Genomic DNA, 19,812 nt, shown 5'->3' with positions numbered 1-19,812 from the left:
AACTTGGGTGAATTTTGGAACATGAAGTCTATCCTATTATTGACAGACCTGGCCTAATTGCTTATTTCCTTTTGGCTAAAAATGGAATGACCATGTGCTAACTAATAAAGCAATAGCTGGCCTGTTCTTAGACTAGTGTCAGTATCAAGGCGGACATAGCAAGCAGACATGGCAGAATAATTAGAGTTCACCTCTCCAGATTTTTGAAGTTCTCAGTAACTCAACTGCTCCACCCTGGTCTAAAGAATACTGAAAGAAGCACTAATTGTATGGATTACTAAAAAGAAAAATTAGAAGACTAATGGGAAGCTGAAATCAGCAATAATCATTTTTTTAAAATTAGAGGTTCCCTACTTTGAATGAAATTGCATACAGACCATGTAAATCCACAAACAGGGAAGTTAGGAACACCAAACAATTTTTTAAATAGCAGAATAAAGCAAAGGACAATATACTAGTACTTTGTATACCAGCAAACAAAATAAATAGTGTCATAATATTAATAGTAAATGATTTAATAAAAAATGGTTATATAACTGTAGAAGAAAATTGGTAAAACAGTAAAAGAACTAGCTAAATCTTCACTTTCAGAAATTCAAAAGACTTCTAAACATGATAAATCAAAAAATGTGAAAAATCACCCCTGAAACCTATAATATTATTAACCAATGTCACTCCAATAAATTCAATAAAAATTTCAATTAATTTTTAAGAAAAGAAACATGATAAATCAGAAAAATTAGGGTGGAGCAAAAGTAGCTTTAGAGTTGTTTGGATGGAAAGTAATACAATAAATCATTAAAAATAATACAAATTCGTGTACTCACAACTGTAAACCTCTATTTTTGCCCCACCGTGTATGCATGTATATTGTAAGAAAATAAGAGAAGTAAATGCTAGGAACCATGGAATTTAAATGTTCTTTTATAACTAATATAGGCAATAGAAAATTATAAAAAGATATGCACCAAAGGTTGAGAGTGATTATCAGTAAAGTGGGAATTGTAGGTAATTTTATTTTCTTGATTTCTATTTTCTAATTTCCCACAATGACTATGTATTATTTATAAAGGGAAAATAGATTAAAAAATTTTTTTTGAAATACTATAGTACAAAAATTTAATTCTCTTAGCCCCAAAAGGATAAGTCTATCAATGAAGAAAAAATAATAAGGATTAAGATAAAACAGAAGATGAGTGATTATAAATACCTAATATTTAAACCATCTGTATTTGTTACACCAAACACAGATATGACAAAATAGAAATTTGGGGGAAGCCTTGGGCCTAAGTATTTGTGCAAATATATTTTAAAGGGGGTTTTAAAAACAGGCTTCCTTAAATTGATGTTATGTGTATTTTACAACATTAAAAAAGAAAACAGGCTTCCTAGACTTCAATAGGGGCATATAAGGGGTAAAATTAATAGCACTAATAATGTCCACTGTTAGTAAAGTCATTGCCCTTTTAATCTTAGAAAATGAGATTACATACTGTTTTAACTCTTCAATCGTAAAATTGGTAAGATCTGGAACATCTTGATCTTCATTTTGATCTTCCTCCTCTTCAGTGGGAGGCTGAGCAGCAACTTCATTTACTTCTTCAATTGAAAAGAAATACAACAATTTCTCAATACCATTCTTCCACGTATTTTTTATAGGGAAATACTATAGTGTTATAAGCAATAGATAACTCCATATTGTCTATTTAGTGCTTCTAAACTTACTTTTATTTACTGGCCAAAATATTTATCACTTATTTTGATAAGTTATATTAGGTTTGACCTTGTAAAAGTCAATCTTCACAAAATTTTACTTCAGCAATATTCAAATTATTTGTAAAAAACTAAATTAACGTAGTACAAAGTCTGTACATTATCTATAGAAATGTTAATAAATTGAAATAATGTTCACTACAAAATTAATAATTCCATCTCAGAAAATTTAAAAATAATTTTATTATAAACCAATTCTATTAGATTTCCAAAAAAAACAGAGTATACCCTAAAAATTCAATGATTGTAAGTAAGAACTTTTATAACTTACATTATATAATATTATATCATACATCTGTATAACTAAATGGAGCTTTGTAGAGATGAAGTATGGAAACATACTTACGTGTTGTAGCTGAATCAGGCTGGGACAATTTGAGAATTCCTGTTTTTAGCAGTTTTGAAAATAATTCATTTACATCCACCTGACTGAGGTGATTATCAGGATATGCCTTAGGAAGGGCTCCTTTAAAAAAATAAGAGTCTCAAAATGAAAGAAGAACTTAAAGATATAAATTATACTAAACATGAAAAGTTTTCTTGATTTCTTGAAGATGTCCTATCAACAATAAATTTTACAAACTCTTGTTAAGGATGACTATAAATTACATCCAAAGCTCCTAAAATGAACTTTACAGATGGGTAAGTAAATCATCACCTCTTAAAAATATACTTTAGGATAAATACTAAAAAAACACAGATACTTTATACTCATACTCCCTTCTATGCAATGCAGCACATCACTTCTAACCACTTCTATTTCCAACTACAGTGGGGCCTTGACTTACGAGTGTCGCGACTAACGAGTTTTTTGAGATACGAGCCGTCTCTCGGCCGATTTTTTGCGGAGCGAAAATTTAGTTGCGAGCTAAAATTCGGGTTACGAGCCAGCTTCAGATACCCCACCACTAGTTGGCGCAGCGAACGTCACAGTGAACGCCACAATATCAGCCCAGCATTCAATTCATTGTTAATGGTGAAAACTGATATGACATACGAGTAATTTGAGTTACGAGCTCCGTCACGGAACAAATTAAACTCATAAGTCAAGGCCCCGCTGTATCTAAAATTTTTTATTCCTCATCTTCTGACTATACTGAGTGGTAGGGGGGAATGAATACTCAAAGCCCAAGTGGAAGTACTCCTTCCTCAGCCTCCATTCCCATGACTATCCAGGGGAAATAATGCAGGAAGATGAACAATGTGGCTCCAAGTATACCTGCCACTCTGACCTTTGCTGAATTACTGCACTTGCAGAGCCATTCAAACTACTGCTAAATAGGCGTGAGGATTATCAAAATTTCTGTAATTGAGATAAAAATTATCTCCTTAAGCTCACTGGTAAGGAATCAATTCAATTACATATTTTGTTAAGCACTAATCTAATTATGATTCTTTCACTCAACTATAAAAGTACTAGTGACCTGTCTCTTGAAATCAAGGGAGACCTGGGACCCCTCCTCCTCCCGTCCCCCCACCGCACCATGGGACTGCCCTGAGTCCCGGAGTCCCACCCCGTGTGGCCAGTGTGCCATGGGATGGCCCTGAGTCCTGGAGTGCCGCTCCAATGCCCCACACCTCTGGGCCGCAGGAGTGGATGCTGGGCGCCGCCCCCGTGGTGCACTGGCAGAAGTTGCACGAAGCAGCCGCCACCGGGACCCTCCCCACCACCCCGTACCCCTGCAGGGCCACAGGAACCCCAGCGGAGCGGCCACCAGCCCTGCCCCTGCGGCCCTGCCCTCACTGTGCACGCTGCCATCTTGTGATGGCATTGCGGAGTGAGGGTCAATTTGCGTATTACCTCTTAATATATAGGATTATTTCAATGTATTTGTATGTCACTGCATCTCACTACACTTCTAGAAAAGGTTATGGAACACCAAAAATTCCTTCATGAGAAAAAATTCAATATGCATCCACAATACACATAATCCCTGCTCTTAACCACTGCATACTCTTCCACTTAGCACAATGCCTTCGACACAGAGACTAATTAATGTCTATTCAAATTAAATGTCTGAATACATGAATGAATAAATAAATCAACCCTGACATCAATTACAATAGCATTTCACACATTAACATTTACCTTTCATTAGAATTATTTGTCTTAGTCCTAACTAGCTATTTACATGTCTTCAGATGGCCAAGTTTAGTGATCAAAAACATGAACTATGAAAAAAAAATAAAACATGAACTATGGAACCAGACTCCTGAGATCCTAACTAGAAATCCCACATTTTAGTTGTGTGACATGATCAAGTTGTTTATCTGTACCTCAGTTTCCTTTATCTATAAAAGGGTAATAATAATAATTGTTCCTAGATTGTTATGAGGACTAAATGAATTCATAATTTTAACGCACTGTTTGGTACTATATATAGTATTTGCTTCTTTTTGTTTTTAAATTTGCAGTTTTGCATACTAACCTCAATGCAACAAATCCTCTACCCAACAAGAAAAACTAAATTCTAAAGTAAAATACATTAGAATGTATATAATGTATTTAAGTTACAAAATACTTTTGCATATATGATCTCATTGATTATCTTATAAAAACTTTTCTGGCAAATACTGACTTTTATCATATTCTGTCTAGAGAGGAAGAAAATGAAGCCCAGAGAGGATTTGTGGTAATAACCTGCCTATCTAGAAATAGAGTGAAATTCCAAGGATGGTCTTCTGACTTTAGATTCCAAATTCTTTCCTTCCCTCTCATTACAATGATACCAAAAAACATTAATTAACCTAATCAAACTAGAAATTAAAAACAAAAAGCTTTCAAATTAATTGATTGAATTCCTTATGATGACACTGTTTAAGAAATAATTAATAAACTAGTACTTGGCTAGGACTTCCCTAGTTACTTCAGAAGATTTGGACAACTCCCTAACCTTGTAAACTGAATAGTACCATGTTAAAGCATGTTTCTGAAGATTCAAAAATGAAACAGCCTAGTTGGTGTTGCTCAGTGGTTGAGCATCAACCTATTAACCAGGAGGTCACAGTCGTGGGCTCAATCCCCAGTAGGGGGCATGCAGGTGGCAGCTGATCAATGATTCGCTCATTGATTTTTCTCTACTTTCCTCTCTGAAATCAATAAAAATATATTCAAAAAACAAAATTTATTTTTAAAGCCCTTGTATCCAATATTGTTATTATACCCATAACAATATTATTATGCTTCACCCCAGAGTAACAAAGATGCTTTTCAGTGTACCTGGCAAGAGAAACACAGTTTTTTTTCTACTCTTTTACCATGTTGGGTATAATTATTATTTGAGTGCCCATAAAGACATATAAATGAATCAACTTTATAAGGCAATATCCCCAGTATTTACTTAAAGTTTATTGAATCCTCACACATATACATAAAATATCAAATAATGAGATTTCTGAGGTTTGCCATTTATCACTTTACCATAAGTATCACATCCCTCCCCCTAAACCCCCCTTCCAGCTTCCAATAGGTTTCATTCCTCCCCTTTTAAATTGTCTACTAGTCCTAGCTAACCATCCCTAGTTGTAGATAGGATCAATGTGAACACATCAATAATGTAAACAAACTCAGTAGCTATTCAACGAGACAATAATTATTCGCCTTTTGAAAAACACAAAGGTCAGCAAGCACATACCTGAAGGATTCTGAACAAATGCTCCAGGATTTTGTGGATGAACTGGTAAAAATTGTTGTCCTTGGCCAAATGGTACTGGTTGAGCAACACCAGTCAGAACCTTTAAGAGAAACACTGGTTTTAAGAACATCTGTTCTATATTTTAAGTAAAACTTTAACATACTTACCACATAAAAATATTCACATACATCTTAAGGCCTGGTTTCTACAATAAATATTTACAAGTGAAACCTGACTGGGTCACTTCACTTATAGGCTTTCTACAAAAAAAAGGAACAACAATACCTTCCCAAATCTGTTTCATAGAATTATAAAGAATTGAGAATGGATGTGAAGCTTCTTTGAAAAGTTGAAGACACCATGAAAGTATCAGTAACAACTAGCTGTGTGGCCTTAGACAAGTCACTTTACTTGCCCGTGCTTTCTCTTATTTTACAAATAGAAGAACTGACATCCAGAGATATGACCTATTCTTAGTCATAATGGCTAGAGTTAGCAGCAAAAATGAGACCAGAACTTCTGAACATCAGGTGTCAAAAGCCAGTTTTAATTAGCAATCTGGACTCTTTTGTGATCATCTTGCTTGGCCATAATACTTTGGGTTACAAAGTAGATTGTAAAAGACATCAAGAGAATGTTTAAAAAAATGAAATAAATATTGTGCAGGTATACAAATACTGTATTTGTAGTTCAGAATGAGGTAGGACTTCAACATGTTTCCACTATGTAAATAATTATCCAATCATAAGCCTTATTCAGTATCCATGTTAACTTTCAGTGGTATGTATATATAAAAAAACCCAATTCAGTATAATGTACCAAGCAAAATTTAGTCAAGTCCCACTCCTAAATATGTCAACAGCAATATCATTTAACACACAATAGAGTAAATCTATGCAGAACAATTTTTTTTTCCAAATTATTGGATATCAACAGAAGTTTGCTTTCTATCAATAATGCTTATAATGTGCCCTAGCCGGTTTGGCTCAGTGGATAGAGCGTGGGCCTGCAGACTGAAGGGTCCCAAGTTTGATTCCAGTCATGGGCACATGCCTGGGTTGCGGGCTTGATCCCCAGTAGAGAGCATGCAGGAGGCAGCCAATCAATGATTCTCTCTCATCATTGATGTTTCTATCTCTCTCTACCTCCCCCTTCTCTCTGAAATCAATAAAAATATTTTTAAAAATAGTAATGCTTATAATGTGATTTTTAAAATCTTTCTTTTAGTTTTACATTTTCTTCCAGGCAATGTTACTAGTATAACATGATTTTGTCATAGTAAGAAAGTGCTAGCAAGTGCAAAAGAATACCAACAAGTGACTGTACATATTTAGGTGATAAAATGAATACATTTGGGCGGGAAGTCACAGGTTTGCTGTGTTGATACTAATATCAAATATTTCTATTTGACTGGAATGACTGGGAAGGTGCTGCTATGTAGGAAAAGAGGAAGAAAAATATTCATAGGCTGTAAAAGCATGGACAACTTGATTTTCTTAACTCAGACTAAGGAAGTTCTTAAAGAGCAATCTAAAAAACAAGACTTGGCCCAGCCGGTGTGGTTCAGTGGTTGAGTGTCAAACCTATGAACCAGGAGGTCACAGTTCAACTCCTGGTCACAACATATGCCAGGTTGCGGGCTCAATCCCGATCCCCAGTGTGGGGTGTGCAGGAGGCAGCCAATCAATGATTCTCTCTCATCATTGATGTTTCTCCCTCTCTAGCTCTCTCCCTTCCTCTCTGTAAACAATCTATAAAATATATTTTTAAAAAAAAATAAATAAATAAAATAAAATAAAATTTAAAAAAGATCTATGGTTACTTTAAAGCTTATCAAGGCTCACAGTTCTACAATGTAGCAGAGATCTATAAAACACCCTCACAATTATATGCTTTACTAGCTTTGTAGCCTAAAGCAAGCAAACAAAAACATAATGGGGAAGCTATCCAGGTGTGAAGGCAAGAAGTATAAAGGAAATATCTATACTACACAGCATGATTTTGCTGTAAACCTTAAACTACTCTAAAAAGTCCATTAAAAAAAAAAGTGTGGCCTTAGCCAATTTGGCTCTGTGGATAGAGCATTCAGCCTGCAAACTGAAAGGTCCCAGGTTGATTACGGTCAAAGGCACATGCCCCAGGTTGTGGGCTCCATCCCCAGTGGAGGACTTGCAGGAGGCAGCCAATCAATAATTCTCTCTCATCATGGATATTTCTAACTCTCCCTCTTCCTTCCTCTCTGAAATCAATAAAAACATATTAAAAAATAAAAAGTGTGAATATGTGCGCATTTCAGATGTTTTCATCACAGAAAAAAGTGGGAACTATGTGAAAAGATATTAATTAGCTTGTACTCCTTAGGTAGTACTCATTGCATTATGTATATGTATATCGAATTAGTGTGCTATACATCTGAAATATATACAATTTTTAATTTAAAAGAAAACAGGAGAGAGAGAGAGAGAGAGAGAGAGAGAGAGAGAGAGAGAGAAGTAGGTTTCTCTAGCTACTGGAATAGCTAAAGTCAATTTTTGATAAAATTGCAAATTTTAGACCTAAGACTCTCTTCCCACTTCCCTAGCATGTGGGATTTTGAAGTACATTAAAAACTTGCCAGTCTATGAACTTGTCTCCTGAAGACCTTCCTCAAACCCTAAAAACATTAAAAATGATTCATATCTCCACACAACCTAATTTTAGAATAAATACAAGACTTACTTGTTGAGATGCCTGAATGTTTCCTGTTATTGGAGCAGGTAAATTGCCAAAGTTTCCAAATTGAGAACTTTGAAGGTTCTTTTCATCAAAATAGTGTCCAGAAGCTCTGCTAAGGGGATTTGAGAAACTCTGGTTCCCAGGGCCATGTGGTCCATTAAAATTTGGTCCTTGAGGTGAATCAAATATTTGTTCGTGTCTTTGGAATTGCAGTCCTTGGGATGGGGTATTAAAAGCATTGCCAGGCGGCTCATTATATGGACCAGTCTGACTGAAAGAAACGGATTCAAGCCTTTGTGAAGGATGATTGTCAAATCGTGCGCCTTGAAGACCAAGGGGAATATCAAACCTTGATGCTTGCTGGTGTTGTGGACCATCAAATCTTTGAGGAACACCATCAAATCTTGGTTGAACCTGCTGTCCAGGTGGTCCATCAAATCTCTGTGGGCCTGGTTGACCAGTTCTTTCAAATCTAGGACCTGGTTGACCATGTAATCCATCAAATCTTGGTAAGAGTGATGGCTGACCTGGCTGCCCATCAAACCTTAAAGCATGACAACCTTCAAATCTTGGACCACCTTGACCCAGAGGCCCTTCAATTCTCAGTCCACCTCCTGGTACAGGACCCTCAAACCTCATTCCACCTCCTTGTTGGACTAAGGGTCCCTCAAACCTGATCCCAACCCCTGGTTGACCATGTGGACCCTCAAACCTAAGGTTTCCACCAAGTTGATTATGTTGTCCTTCAAACCTCAGACCAGTTACTGACTGACCATGGGGGCCCTCAAACCTCAGACCAGGGGAACCTTCAAACCGAAAACCACCTCTGCCTGCTTGACCAATTGGCCCTTCAAACCGCAAAGGTGTCCCTACTGGTCCTGGAGGACCTTCAAATCTCAAAGGACACCCGCCTCCTAGCTGACCTTGTGGTCCTTCAAATCTCAAAGGACCACCTCCCCCCATTTGTCCAGGTGACCCATCAAATCGAAGAGAACCTGGTGCAGGAGGTCCATCAATTCTAGGGCTTAATTTATTAGGTCCTTCAAAAATCATCTTGGTTGGGCCATCTCTTGTTACTGATGGCCTACTAGGTCCATCAAATAATGGTCTGTCTTCAGCTAACGCTGTAAGTCGCTGATTTGTATCGAGGCCGGCGAATCGTGATGCTGGGCTATCTACAAATGGTTTATCTGCATCTTCATATCTACGTCGCTTAAGTGGAAAACGATCATTGAATGGTGACCTCTGCTCTTCTCGCACACCTTTTAAAAAGAAAATAAATTATTTTCCTTGAATCTGAATTTAAATAAAATTATCTTCAAATCTTTCTACATTCATGTAAATGCTTATCCAAAAATATCCATAACTATCTCACTTCATTACAGGGGAGGGAAAAGACATCATCAAAACAGCCGGTAAAATGATGCCCTCTAAAGTCAGACACACCTGGATTTTAAAAATCCCCATTCTGTCAACTTACTAATTAATTTTTTAAAGCAAATTAAACTTCTCTGGTCTTATTTCCTATCTGTAAAATGGGGATAATATATATTTCACTGGGTTGTTGTCAGGGTTAAATCGGATTACATATATATAAAGAACCTGGTAAAATACCTAACATATAATTGGTTTTATAAGTATTAACTCTCTTCCCTTCCCTCTGAGGGAAAAACAAGGTGAAACAAAAAAAGGTAGTCTGAACAGTCACAAAAAATCCATCCCCACTTAGCTGTTCATTTTCCCTTCACTGCTGTGTGATTCAATAGGCATAATCTGATTTAACTTTCTACCTTTAGCAGAGACTTGCTCGTCATGTCTTCTCCGGCCCTCATGGGGTGAAAGATTCTCAGCATAAGAACGACTCCCAGATATAGGAGAAAGACGTCTTGCTCTTTCACTAAATTGTTCTTTTCTGTCAAACTGTGCTCCACTATTCCTACTTGCATGTTTACTTTTGGATGGCTCACATTCTATTCCAGACAACAAGGCATCGGTCAAAGGGTAGTCAAAAATATCAGGATCTAAGAGATCAAGTCTTGGAAATGAATGCTGAACCTGTGTCCTTTTCAGTTTTGCTTTATGTTCATAGTAGGTTAATTCAGCATCAGATAAGAGAGGTTTCTTTTTTAATCCACCTTTATTTTCTTCTGAAGGACTATCTCGTACATTGCATCTATGTTTACCTTCTTGATACTGAAATAGCTGTCGAATTTGATGCACAACAACAAGGAACTCATCCTGTGTAATTTCACCAGATGCTAAACGTTCACTCGTCTGCATGGGATGATAAAAAAAAATCAAGTATTTTAAATATAAAAAGTACTTACAAAATATTTAGACAAAAGCAATATTGAATACATGGGATCATAGTAACTACCTTTTGAAGTAATTCTCTTTTGCTTGCAAGAGTTAACTCTTTAGGAATCTGAAGATTGGCATCTACACTTAATTGATGCTGTTGCTTTGGGGCTCGAGGTGACAAAATTCCTTTAGTGCTTGACCAGCTTTCCCTATGCCTTAGATGAGGAGATTTACTATGGTCGTCACCTTGTTGTAAGCTGAAACCATAAAAGCAGTATGTTACTTCATAAAATTTAAATATGCAGGACCATATATAAGAATCCTTTTCAAAGAATCTAGTTAAAATGATTATATGTAAACATAAAAGTTAAATAAGAGCACAAGATCTTAAGTCAGGAAAATCAGATAAATTCTAATTCTTTCATGTCCTGGGTATGCAGCCTTACATAGATTAACTTTTCTAAACTTAACTTTCCTACTCTGTAAAATAGGAGTAATAATGATATTTAACCCATGATATCATAAGAATTAAGTGAAAAAATAAAGCAACAATTACAGTACCCTATGAACATTATCCAATTTTTAAGTTAACACTGTATTTTAAAATGCACATATTATTTCACTTGATTTAAAATGTGAACATCCTACCTTTTATTTTCTTCCCAACCAGATTTCCATCTTTTGTTAGACTTGGAACTTGACCAATTTTCTACATTCTCCTTTGGTTCAGTGCCTGACTTTGTAGAATGCTGACTTGTAGTTTCTTGCGGTCGTTCCTCTTCAGTCTTTTTTATTCGCCTTGGATCTCGAACATCCTGTTTAGTACTTCTCTTAGCATTTCTTTCTTCCCTGGAAGGTGGCATAAAGTCCTCCATATGTGACTGCTTACATCCAGATTGGCGAATCTTTCCAGCTTTGGCTGTTGAGGTTGGAGACATACTCCTTTGCCTTCGTTTGGGTGACCGCCTATCTCTTCTCTTAGGAGAATGTATAATTGGTGACCGAGACTTGGGTGATCTCGATCTTGATCGCTTTCTAGTACTTGATCTCCCTGGTTTTGTTCCCTGTTTTTCTGAGTCTTCTGTTATTGCATCTTGTTTTTGTACAATGCCATTAACGATTTTATTTCGACTTCCAACCAGTCTATGTTCAGATGATTTCATATGCTCATCTTTATCTTTTTTTTCTGAAGTTTTTCTCTTTTCTTTTATATCATCATCTTTGCTATCAGTCTTATCTTGAAGATGTTTTTTTAATCTTGGATCTCTCTTACTCATGTCAGACACCCTTGAGCATTCAGATTCTTGATTTTTCAAGTCTTTTGTGTGAGAGAATTTGTTTTTCAAAGGTGATGGTGATTTAGATTTAGATTTAGATTTAGAATCTAACTGGTCAAGTTCTTTCTTGGTTATTTTTTCACCCGATTTACTTTTTTCTTGTTTGGATGAATTTAGTTTTTCAGAAGGTATAGTTTTACTTGTCTTAATATCAGATTGGTTTAATGTATTCATTAGGAATTCTTTTCTGTGACTTTGATCTTTTCCATGAGAATGCTGACTCATCCTATTAAGACGGGGATCCCGGTTTGTTCCTTTCAAGTCCTGAATTTGTAAGGATGGACCTGGACGGCTTTTTTCAGGTTGCAAAGGAATCTGATGGGGAGTTTTAACTGCCATAGGGGGAATTTGTGAAACATGTAATTTGGACGGTGCAGATCCAGGACCTAAGTTGGATGTCTCCAGCTGAACACTAAGAGAAACTGCCTGAAATACAAAGTAAATGTTCATGTTAATACTGTAAAACATGCAGATTATCTATCAAGAAATTGAAATCTAGAATATGCTTTATTCAATAAATCCATTTATTTAATTGTTTTCACATTGAATACTTCTAATGGTTAAGTGGAGATTAAAGTGAAAAGAGAAAGTTCATCTACCTATGTGGTCTGTCATTTCTTACTAGTCCTTTACTTTGGGATTTTATAATATAATCTCTAGGTAGACTGAAAAAGTGGCACTAATAATAAATGTACAAAACTCCCTTCGTGAACTTCCTACTCTCAAACTTAAGTGCCAAGTAAAATAACTTTGTATAAGGTCATTCGTGCATATGAACATGTAATCTTCTCGTCGTTAATTTTGTGGTGGCTTTTCTTTTGTTTCCTTCTAGGAACCTGACTTCTGCTCATGAAGCACAAGCTCATAAAAGATTCAAGACTGCAAAAACATTCACCACAACACACCGACCATACTGGGACTGATACTAAATCTACATGAATTGTTAACAAAACTAAGGTGTTATCTACAAAGATAGCAATCCAATAGAAAAGTACTTGAGAAGAAAATAGTGTACAGTTTATATTCGAGTTTTACAGTAAGGATATAAAAACTTGCTCTAATGCACCATAATTTGTGAAATAAAAGTGGGAAAATACACTATGAATAAAGTAACATGTTAAGAGAATTCAAGCACAAAATAATTACTTCTCTATCAGAAGACATGATTGAAATATTTAAAATGTAGATTTCCTGTACTTACCAGTTGTGCTTTAGCTTGCTCTAGTTCAAGCTCCAGCTTTTTCTGCTGAAGTTCTAATAACTGTTTTTGTTTTGCAAGTAACTGCTGCCTTATTAGTTGTTCTTGGGTAAGATTCTTTTGTATATCAGGAACAATTGGAGGAGTGGAGATGCTAGGGGAAGTGACCACTGTGCCAGGTGTTGAAGGCTCTTCAGGCTATGAGAGAAAATTATTTGTTAAATAACTATGTATCACAGCTAAATAGGAAGTTAAGAGGGAACTGAAAATTATGAGTTTATCTCTTAATAAATACCATCCATAATTTTAAATGGCCAATCATGTTTAAAAACACACAAAATTTTTCAGGAATTTAAAATCCAAAGAAGTATATGTTATACCTAAACAAGAACATATTTTTAAATGTACTGTGAACCTGAAGAGGAAAAAAACAAATTTAAACTGTTTCAAGCACAGGATATTTTTGATATTTCTTTCTAGCAAGAAATTTTAGAAGTCAAAATTTGACAGTTGAAAATATTAGTTATACACCATTCATGTAAAACTTACCGATTTATTTAAAAATTTAGGATTCACATGGATGCTAGATGTATTCACATTGGGGGGTAGAGGTTTAATAGGCCAAGCAGGATCTAATGAATTGACTCTGACATCCAGGGCATAAAGTTTCTTCAATGGGAATATCTCATCCCATGTGGAACGTAATTTAAATAAACTTTTTCTAGTATTTTCATCCACCTAGAACAACAGAACAATTCTATGGCTTGTTAAGTCACTATAGAATGTTTTAAATATTAAGTATAAAGCTAGATCAGTCTTTTCTCTACATAGAGCACTCACACTGCTCATTCATAAATATATGTACAATAGTAAGTATTCGATATAGTTTACAAATGTTAAAGAAATTCTCCCTGGAAAAAAAAATTAGAAAAATTAAAGTTGTCATCACCTAGCCTTCATGAAAGCAAACCACTAGGCAAGTCTTTCTACTTTTAAAAGTACAATTATACAGGAAGTTTGGTTTTGAGATTACTGAGACAAAGAACTACTATATGCAGATAGAGCCCACAGATGCTCATGTGATGTGCTTCAGAAAAACCTCAAAGTCCCTTATGGCCAGAATGCAGATGTGGAAGACTTATAAATGGACTTTCTTGCACTTGCTTGTAACCAAATAAAAGAGGCCCATTGAAAAAAAAAAGTGCAAATGTTTTCAAATTTTAGGTCTTAAAATAGCATTCCTAATGTTATTCTTACTCTGGACAAAACATAAGACCATAAAACTAGGGAACAGTTTACCTGATGGCTTAAATTTCTTAAATTATTTACACGGTAGTACGAAGTTAAAATTAAGACAAAACTATCTCACTAACCCATCTTCTGCAATACAATATGATTGATACCTCAGAACAAACTATTTGTGGTGTGGAAGGCACCTTAATAAAATTCAAAATCTTACCCACTGATGAGCTTAGTTTTATAACTTAACTGCTCATGCTTATGATGGGCATAACTATTTTTTAAATTAGCCATCAGAGAAACCTAAGGTATTTAACTTCAGGATAATAAAGCCTTGACTACATTCAAGTCTTCAGATAATAATTATACTACAAGGTCATTTTCATCAACTGTAAGGTCTTAAAGCCCAGTTAGATTCAGTAAAGATATTCTATCAAACACCCAAATGAATTTGAACATATTGAAACTGAAGCCAAGTTGGTTTAGCTCCCCAACTTCTATAATGCAGAGTTAACTTCTCCTTAAGGCCATAGGTTCAGGTAAGCAGTATTTAGAAAAGGTCTACAATACACTATTAACAAGCTCCTTAACACAATCCGAAATACAGCTTTCCAAATTTCTTCTGCATGTACTTACTTAGCAGTATTTATTTTCTCTGGGAATTTAAAGGGGAAAAAACTGCTCAAGTAACAACTACTTTTTCTGTTCTAACAAGCAAGTACAAATATCTGATAATGAATAGTTCTTTCAAAATAATCCCAATTCTCCTAGTCTGCCAACTCTCAAGTTTTCTCCAAACACAAGTACTTCTAAATATAAGAACTACCAATTTCTTGTTAGGAAACAATCTCTAAACCTAATTATCTTATAAATGCCCTTTTACTAAATTTGAAAGATAAAACCTAACAGGAAGATAATTACTTCAGCAAATCCCTTGGCCTCCTCAACATAACAACTGTATTTACCAAACTACCAGATACAATGTTATTGAAGGAATGTACAATCTCTAGGTCTGGAACTAACAAACCTTTCTTCTAAACACTAAGAGGTTAAAAAGTATTTCCAATATAACCTAAGGCAATTAACTGGTCCACTATTCACACATACCTAGAACATTCATATAAAACATACTTGAATGGATAACAAGAGGAAACAAAAAAAATCACAAAAGTTTCAGAAATCAATGGTAGGTTGAGACACACTGGTAAATTACACTTTTTTTCTTTCCAGATAGGAATAGCCAACAACCTAACACCACCAGAAATGTAAACAATGAAACTTGAAATGCTCTTGATAGCTTCAGATCTTTTTGCCCATCTAAAATCAAAGTCATCTAGGGGAGAAAATAGGGGACATCTGTAATACCCTCACCAAAAATAAATTTAAATATAAAAATAAAAGCAAAGTCTCTAATCTTGACTGGGTATTGTAAAACTCCTAGAATGAGTTAAAAATCTAACATAAAACACTAACTTAAGCATGGTACTTGGTAAATGTCCAAGAGAAAAAACATTTCACCACCCAAGAAAACCCAACACGAAGGCAAGTATTTATTTAATCAGGAACACATTTTTTTTCTAAATTCAAATGTTTCTAAATGCATATATACCTTTTCAAACACACAAATAAATGTTGCAACTAGATTTTTAGTAAAGGCAGTGAGATACTCTCGTCCAACGTTTTTCACGATAGAATCCATAAGGTACATAACAGGAAGCTTCTCTGAGGAAGGAGCCTGAATAAAAAGAAACTGATAAGTTTAGTATAATGAATTGCCACCAAAAAATACTTTTAAAAGTGAATTTTTAAACATACAATACAGACCTCTATTTTTGTTGATAATTTAAAATTAACGTTTATGAAACATTTGTGGTCAATCAAGTACTGATTTCTTACAGTGATCTTTAGCTGAGCATACAAAATAAGCTCAAAATCACCATTAAGAAAACCTTAATCTCTAGTATATTCATTTAACATTCAATAGATTTCAGGTTCATATGATAAAGACCTGTTTTAAGTGACCAAAAAGTAGGAGGGAGATATTTTCTGCAGTCCACGTATAAGCTTTGTGACCCACATTAATAATGGTGTACCTAGACTCAATGAAGTTTTTAGACTTCTGGCAGAAACCCTAATTTCCATAAGCATATTTTATATGTTAAAGTCTATGAAGCTTTTGTTACCTGTAAAATCATTAGGATTATTTCTCTATAATCCAATGTACAAAGAAATCAAGTATACTTCACATATGAAGTGAATGGCAAAAAAAAAAAAAAAAAACACTTTTAAACTTGCAGGAAGGTGCAAGTTGTTACTGATACAAGAAAAACTGGATGGAGCGGCCGCTGAGTCATGTAAATCAGGTTGAACTTGACTCTGGAAACCAGGATTTGTCCTGAAGATTTTCTTCACAGCATGGACTCTCCGTCGAAATTATTTTTCCTCTGACACGCACAAACCAGAGGTTCTAAATTTGTGCAGAGCCAGTGTGGTGATGCGGATACAGGTGGCCCTTTCCAAAGCAAACAAATGTTGCCCAGTTCAACTGGAATGTCTACCCATCACTGGCTTTAGAAGGCACAGCAAGTTTCCAGAAAGCATCAGCAGGTTCACAGACTTGCTGAGGAGCATTAAGACACACCATATAAACTAAGTGTTAAATCCGACTCCACAGGAGCATCCATGATTTAAAAAAAAAAAAAAATTATCCCCATTTACCCATCCCACGTGTATAGGAATCTTAACCCTGAACAACACTTACCCATAGCTACCTGAAGCTAGGGTAGACTCACAGTTCTGCAATACACAATTCCATCATATTTCACAAAACCAATTGCCCATAGAAGTGTGTAGAAGTGCTCTTGCTTCTGATAACCTTTACTACAACCAAAGTTGACTAAGGAAACCTTTGAATAACCTTGTATGAAAAATTTCTTTTCCGGTACTTCTAATAAAAGGGTTCACAAGGCCACTGCATGTGGGTAAATTAAGAATCAACATGTCAAATGCTTTATTGCTGTGTCTTTATCTTACCATGTCATGTTTTACACCATTTTAGTCATTGTGATCCTTATGAAAACAACAGGCTCTCTATAAAACCAAAATCTGTTCAGTAGGCTAATTTTTTATTGTACAGTGAATCCTGTATGTAATATTTTTTCACTACTGTCTCATGGGAGGAGTCAAATTAAGTGTGAATCCTTAAGTTTAGCAATGCTGAGATGCTAGAGAATAAGGACACAAACATCCACCTCCAGAAACACAAAACCAAGTCAGTTTGCTACCAAAGGACAGAAAATCCCTCCCCTCACCCTCAACCCCAACCCTGATTAAGGTATTTCCCCAAAGTGACTTTTACATCTTTTCCTCAATCTGGCTTTACAAAAATAATCAGGAAACGTGTGCCAAAAATTTTTTAGCTGTCTTTTATCAGCAAATAGTCCATCTATTTTCACCACTCTGTGTAGCCATACACAAATACAAGTTTTAATGTGACCACTATCTTCAGCATTTACTTTTCACTTCTCGAAGATCTTCAGGATCCATAAAACCCAGCAAAGAAACTTGAGTGACAACCTGAGCTACTAAATATTAGGTTCTGTGGAATATTAGTAATCCCCCCAAATACTAGGTATTTAGATTTTAAAAATCAATGTTATTTTTTAAAAATGCAAGTGGTTTCATTTGTTAAAAAAGGCATTCAATGTCAAGTTAAGCCTTCCAACAAGGCAAAAATTAAGTTTTCATGTCCAACATGTTTGTGGTATCAATAAAAAGGATGTTGAGTATGAGGAATGCTTCCTTTTTAAATCTCATACTTTAAAAAAAGAACAATAGCTGTTTGACAGCAACATTCACAGGAAAAAGAGAATGAAGGCTTGTATTTTAGCTGCCAGACTGAGCATGACAAACTTGTCGGGCCCTTAAAAAAAAAAAAAAAACCACACACACAAAAAGAAACCTTACTTTTTATCCTCTTTAAATTAAGGTATGAAAGGACCACCTGAAACCGTGTATCTTGTGAATGGATTTACCCAAGAGTGGATGGAACCTAAAGAATGAACCCAAGTCACTTAAAGACTTTCGTTTAAAACACACAACCACGTAGATAAATAAAAATAAGTCTTGGAAGCAGATTCTACACCTTACAAAGGTAAATAAAAAAGACAAATACATATTTTATATGTTTTATTCACAAATTTTATAATACCAATCACACATTTCAAAACCATTTATTAGTCAGACCACTCAGTTTTACACTAGACAGAAACCGCCTCTAAACAATATATTTGGTGGTTGTTGTTAAAGTGGCCTTTTAAAAGGGGTTCACTCTGCTAAAAGGAGGCTCATCCTGATCATTTCAATCACTAACAACTAGAAAAAAACTAAACCATAAGTACAAGCTTGAAAAAGAACTTAAAACGTAGTGCTGGGAAACTATTAGAACTCATTATGATAACCAAGTTGAACAGTAACTTTAAGTGACATATCACTCCCACATGAATGCACAGAACAGGAGGACTACAGGGAAGTATAGGGTGGCAGAGGACCACTTCTGTCAAGGGGTGAAGAAAAGGCACGTCTCCGCTATCAGGGAAGGGAGGAAAAAAGAGAGAAGGAAGAGGAGGGACTGAACTTTTCAAAAAAAACTGCCAAGTACTTGTTACCCAATGGGCCAGTTCTCCACCTACAGGTTGGATAAAACCTTCCCCCCACACCCCACCCTCAACCCCAAGTTCCCATTTGGGGGGACGAATAAAGCACTCCGAGAGGAGAATGGAAGTTCTACCTAGCCGCCCCCACCCCAAAACGGGGCTGACGGGTGTGAGCAGCTGCCTGGCTGGCAGGGAATGGATTCTTCTCTCTTCCCTTTTGCATCATGTGCTTTGCAGGCGCCATGTTGGGCTCCTAACAAGCGGCTGCTCCACTCGGGGCCAGTGCCCTATGCCCACCCCCCGACAGCTCGCTCCCAGGTCCCCCTTCACCTCCTTCCAACCCACACAGCACAGATCACCCAAAAGGGTCCTGAGAGGGGGAACGGGGGGTGGGGGGGAGAACCACTCCCCACCTTCCCAGGGGCTTAAGATCCTTTTAACTCTCAACTTCCCCGCACCAACTGCCTTCAAGTCCCACCCCCTCCCCAAAGGGCTCTATTCGAAGCGTGTGTCGGGCTCTACTATGCGGTGGCCTAGATAGGGAGCTGGTAAGCGGAAGTGGGACTCCACCCTTCACCCGCCCCACTCCCTCCCCGCAAGAGAGGCCCACGCTCGAAGCCTGAGCCCAAGACCGAGCCAGAGTTGGAGGGGGGGAGGGTTGGAGAGGAACGCTGTCCCCCTTTGGATGGAAGCGAGACCTGGGATGAGGCTGACACTAAAATCAGGGAGTATTAGAAGAATAGGAGGCTGCGGGGTGTATAAAAACCTTGGCGGTTTGGGCCTCGATGAGAGAGACGATCTCCTTGGCGAAGGGCAGGTTCTCCTCGGCTAGAATGGTCAGCATATTGATGTGCGGTTTGCTATTGAAGGTCAGGTCTTCGAGGGATGACTGATAATCCCGACAGGCGTCCTCCCGGGCCCCCGCGGTACCGGCCTCGGCCGGCGTCGGCTCTGACATT

The 19,812-nt window shown here is 36.5% G+C and overlaps 1 protein-coding gene across 2 annotated transcripts in view; it reads right to left on the bottom strand.

The window, feature by feature from the left end:
* The window catches only part of PCF11 (PCF11 cleavage and polyadenylation factor subunit), a 24,429-nt gene extending 4,618 nt beyond the window's left edge, over nucleotides 1-19,811 (bottom strand). The window contains exons 1-11 of one of the 2 annotated variants that reach the window (XM_006763741.2): nucleotides 19,620-19,811; nucleotides 15,808-15,933; nucleotides 13,509-13,697; nucleotides 12,963-13,157; nucleotides 11,073-12,187; nucleotides 10,501-10,681; nucleotides 9,914-10,397; nucleotides 8,127-9,385; nucleotides 5,409-5,508; nucleotides 2,120-2,239; nucleotides 1,494-1,599 (exon numbers count right to left, since the gene is read on the bottom strand). In XM_006763741.2, coding sequence (XP_006763804.2) covers nucleotides 1,494-1,599; nucleotides 2,120-2,239; nucleotides 5,409-5,508; nucleotides 8,127-9,385; nucleotides 9,914-10,397; nucleotides 10,501-10,681; nucleotides 11,073-12,187; nucleotides 12,963-13,157; nucleotides 13,509-13,697; nucleotides 15,808-15,933; nucleotides 19,620-19,811 — 4,067 coding nt within the window. The remainder of the gene's footprint in view (nucleotides 1-1,493; nucleotides 1,600-2,119; nucleotides 2,240-5,408; nucleotides 5,509-8,126; nucleotides 9,386-9,913; nucleotides 10,398-10,500; nucleotides 10,682-11,072; nucleotides 12,188-12,962; nucleotides 13,158-13,508; nucleotides 13,698-15,807; nucleotides 15,934-19,619) is intronic. The other variant, XM_006763742.2, reaches the window with a different exon arrangement.
* Between the last annotated feature and the right edge of the window lies 1 nt (nucleotide 19,812).

Source organism: Myotis davidii, unplaced genomic scaffold (genome assembly GCF_000327345.1).
Source record: "Myotis davidii unplaced genomic scaffold, ASM32734v1 scaffold499, whole genome shotgun sequence".
NCBI classification, from domain to species: Eukaryota; Metazoa; Chordata; class Mammalia; order Chiroptera; family Vespertilionidae; genus Myotis; species Myotis davidii.
Note: the sequence above shows the minus strand (reverse complement) of the source record. Positions and strands in the feature narration are given on the sequence as shown.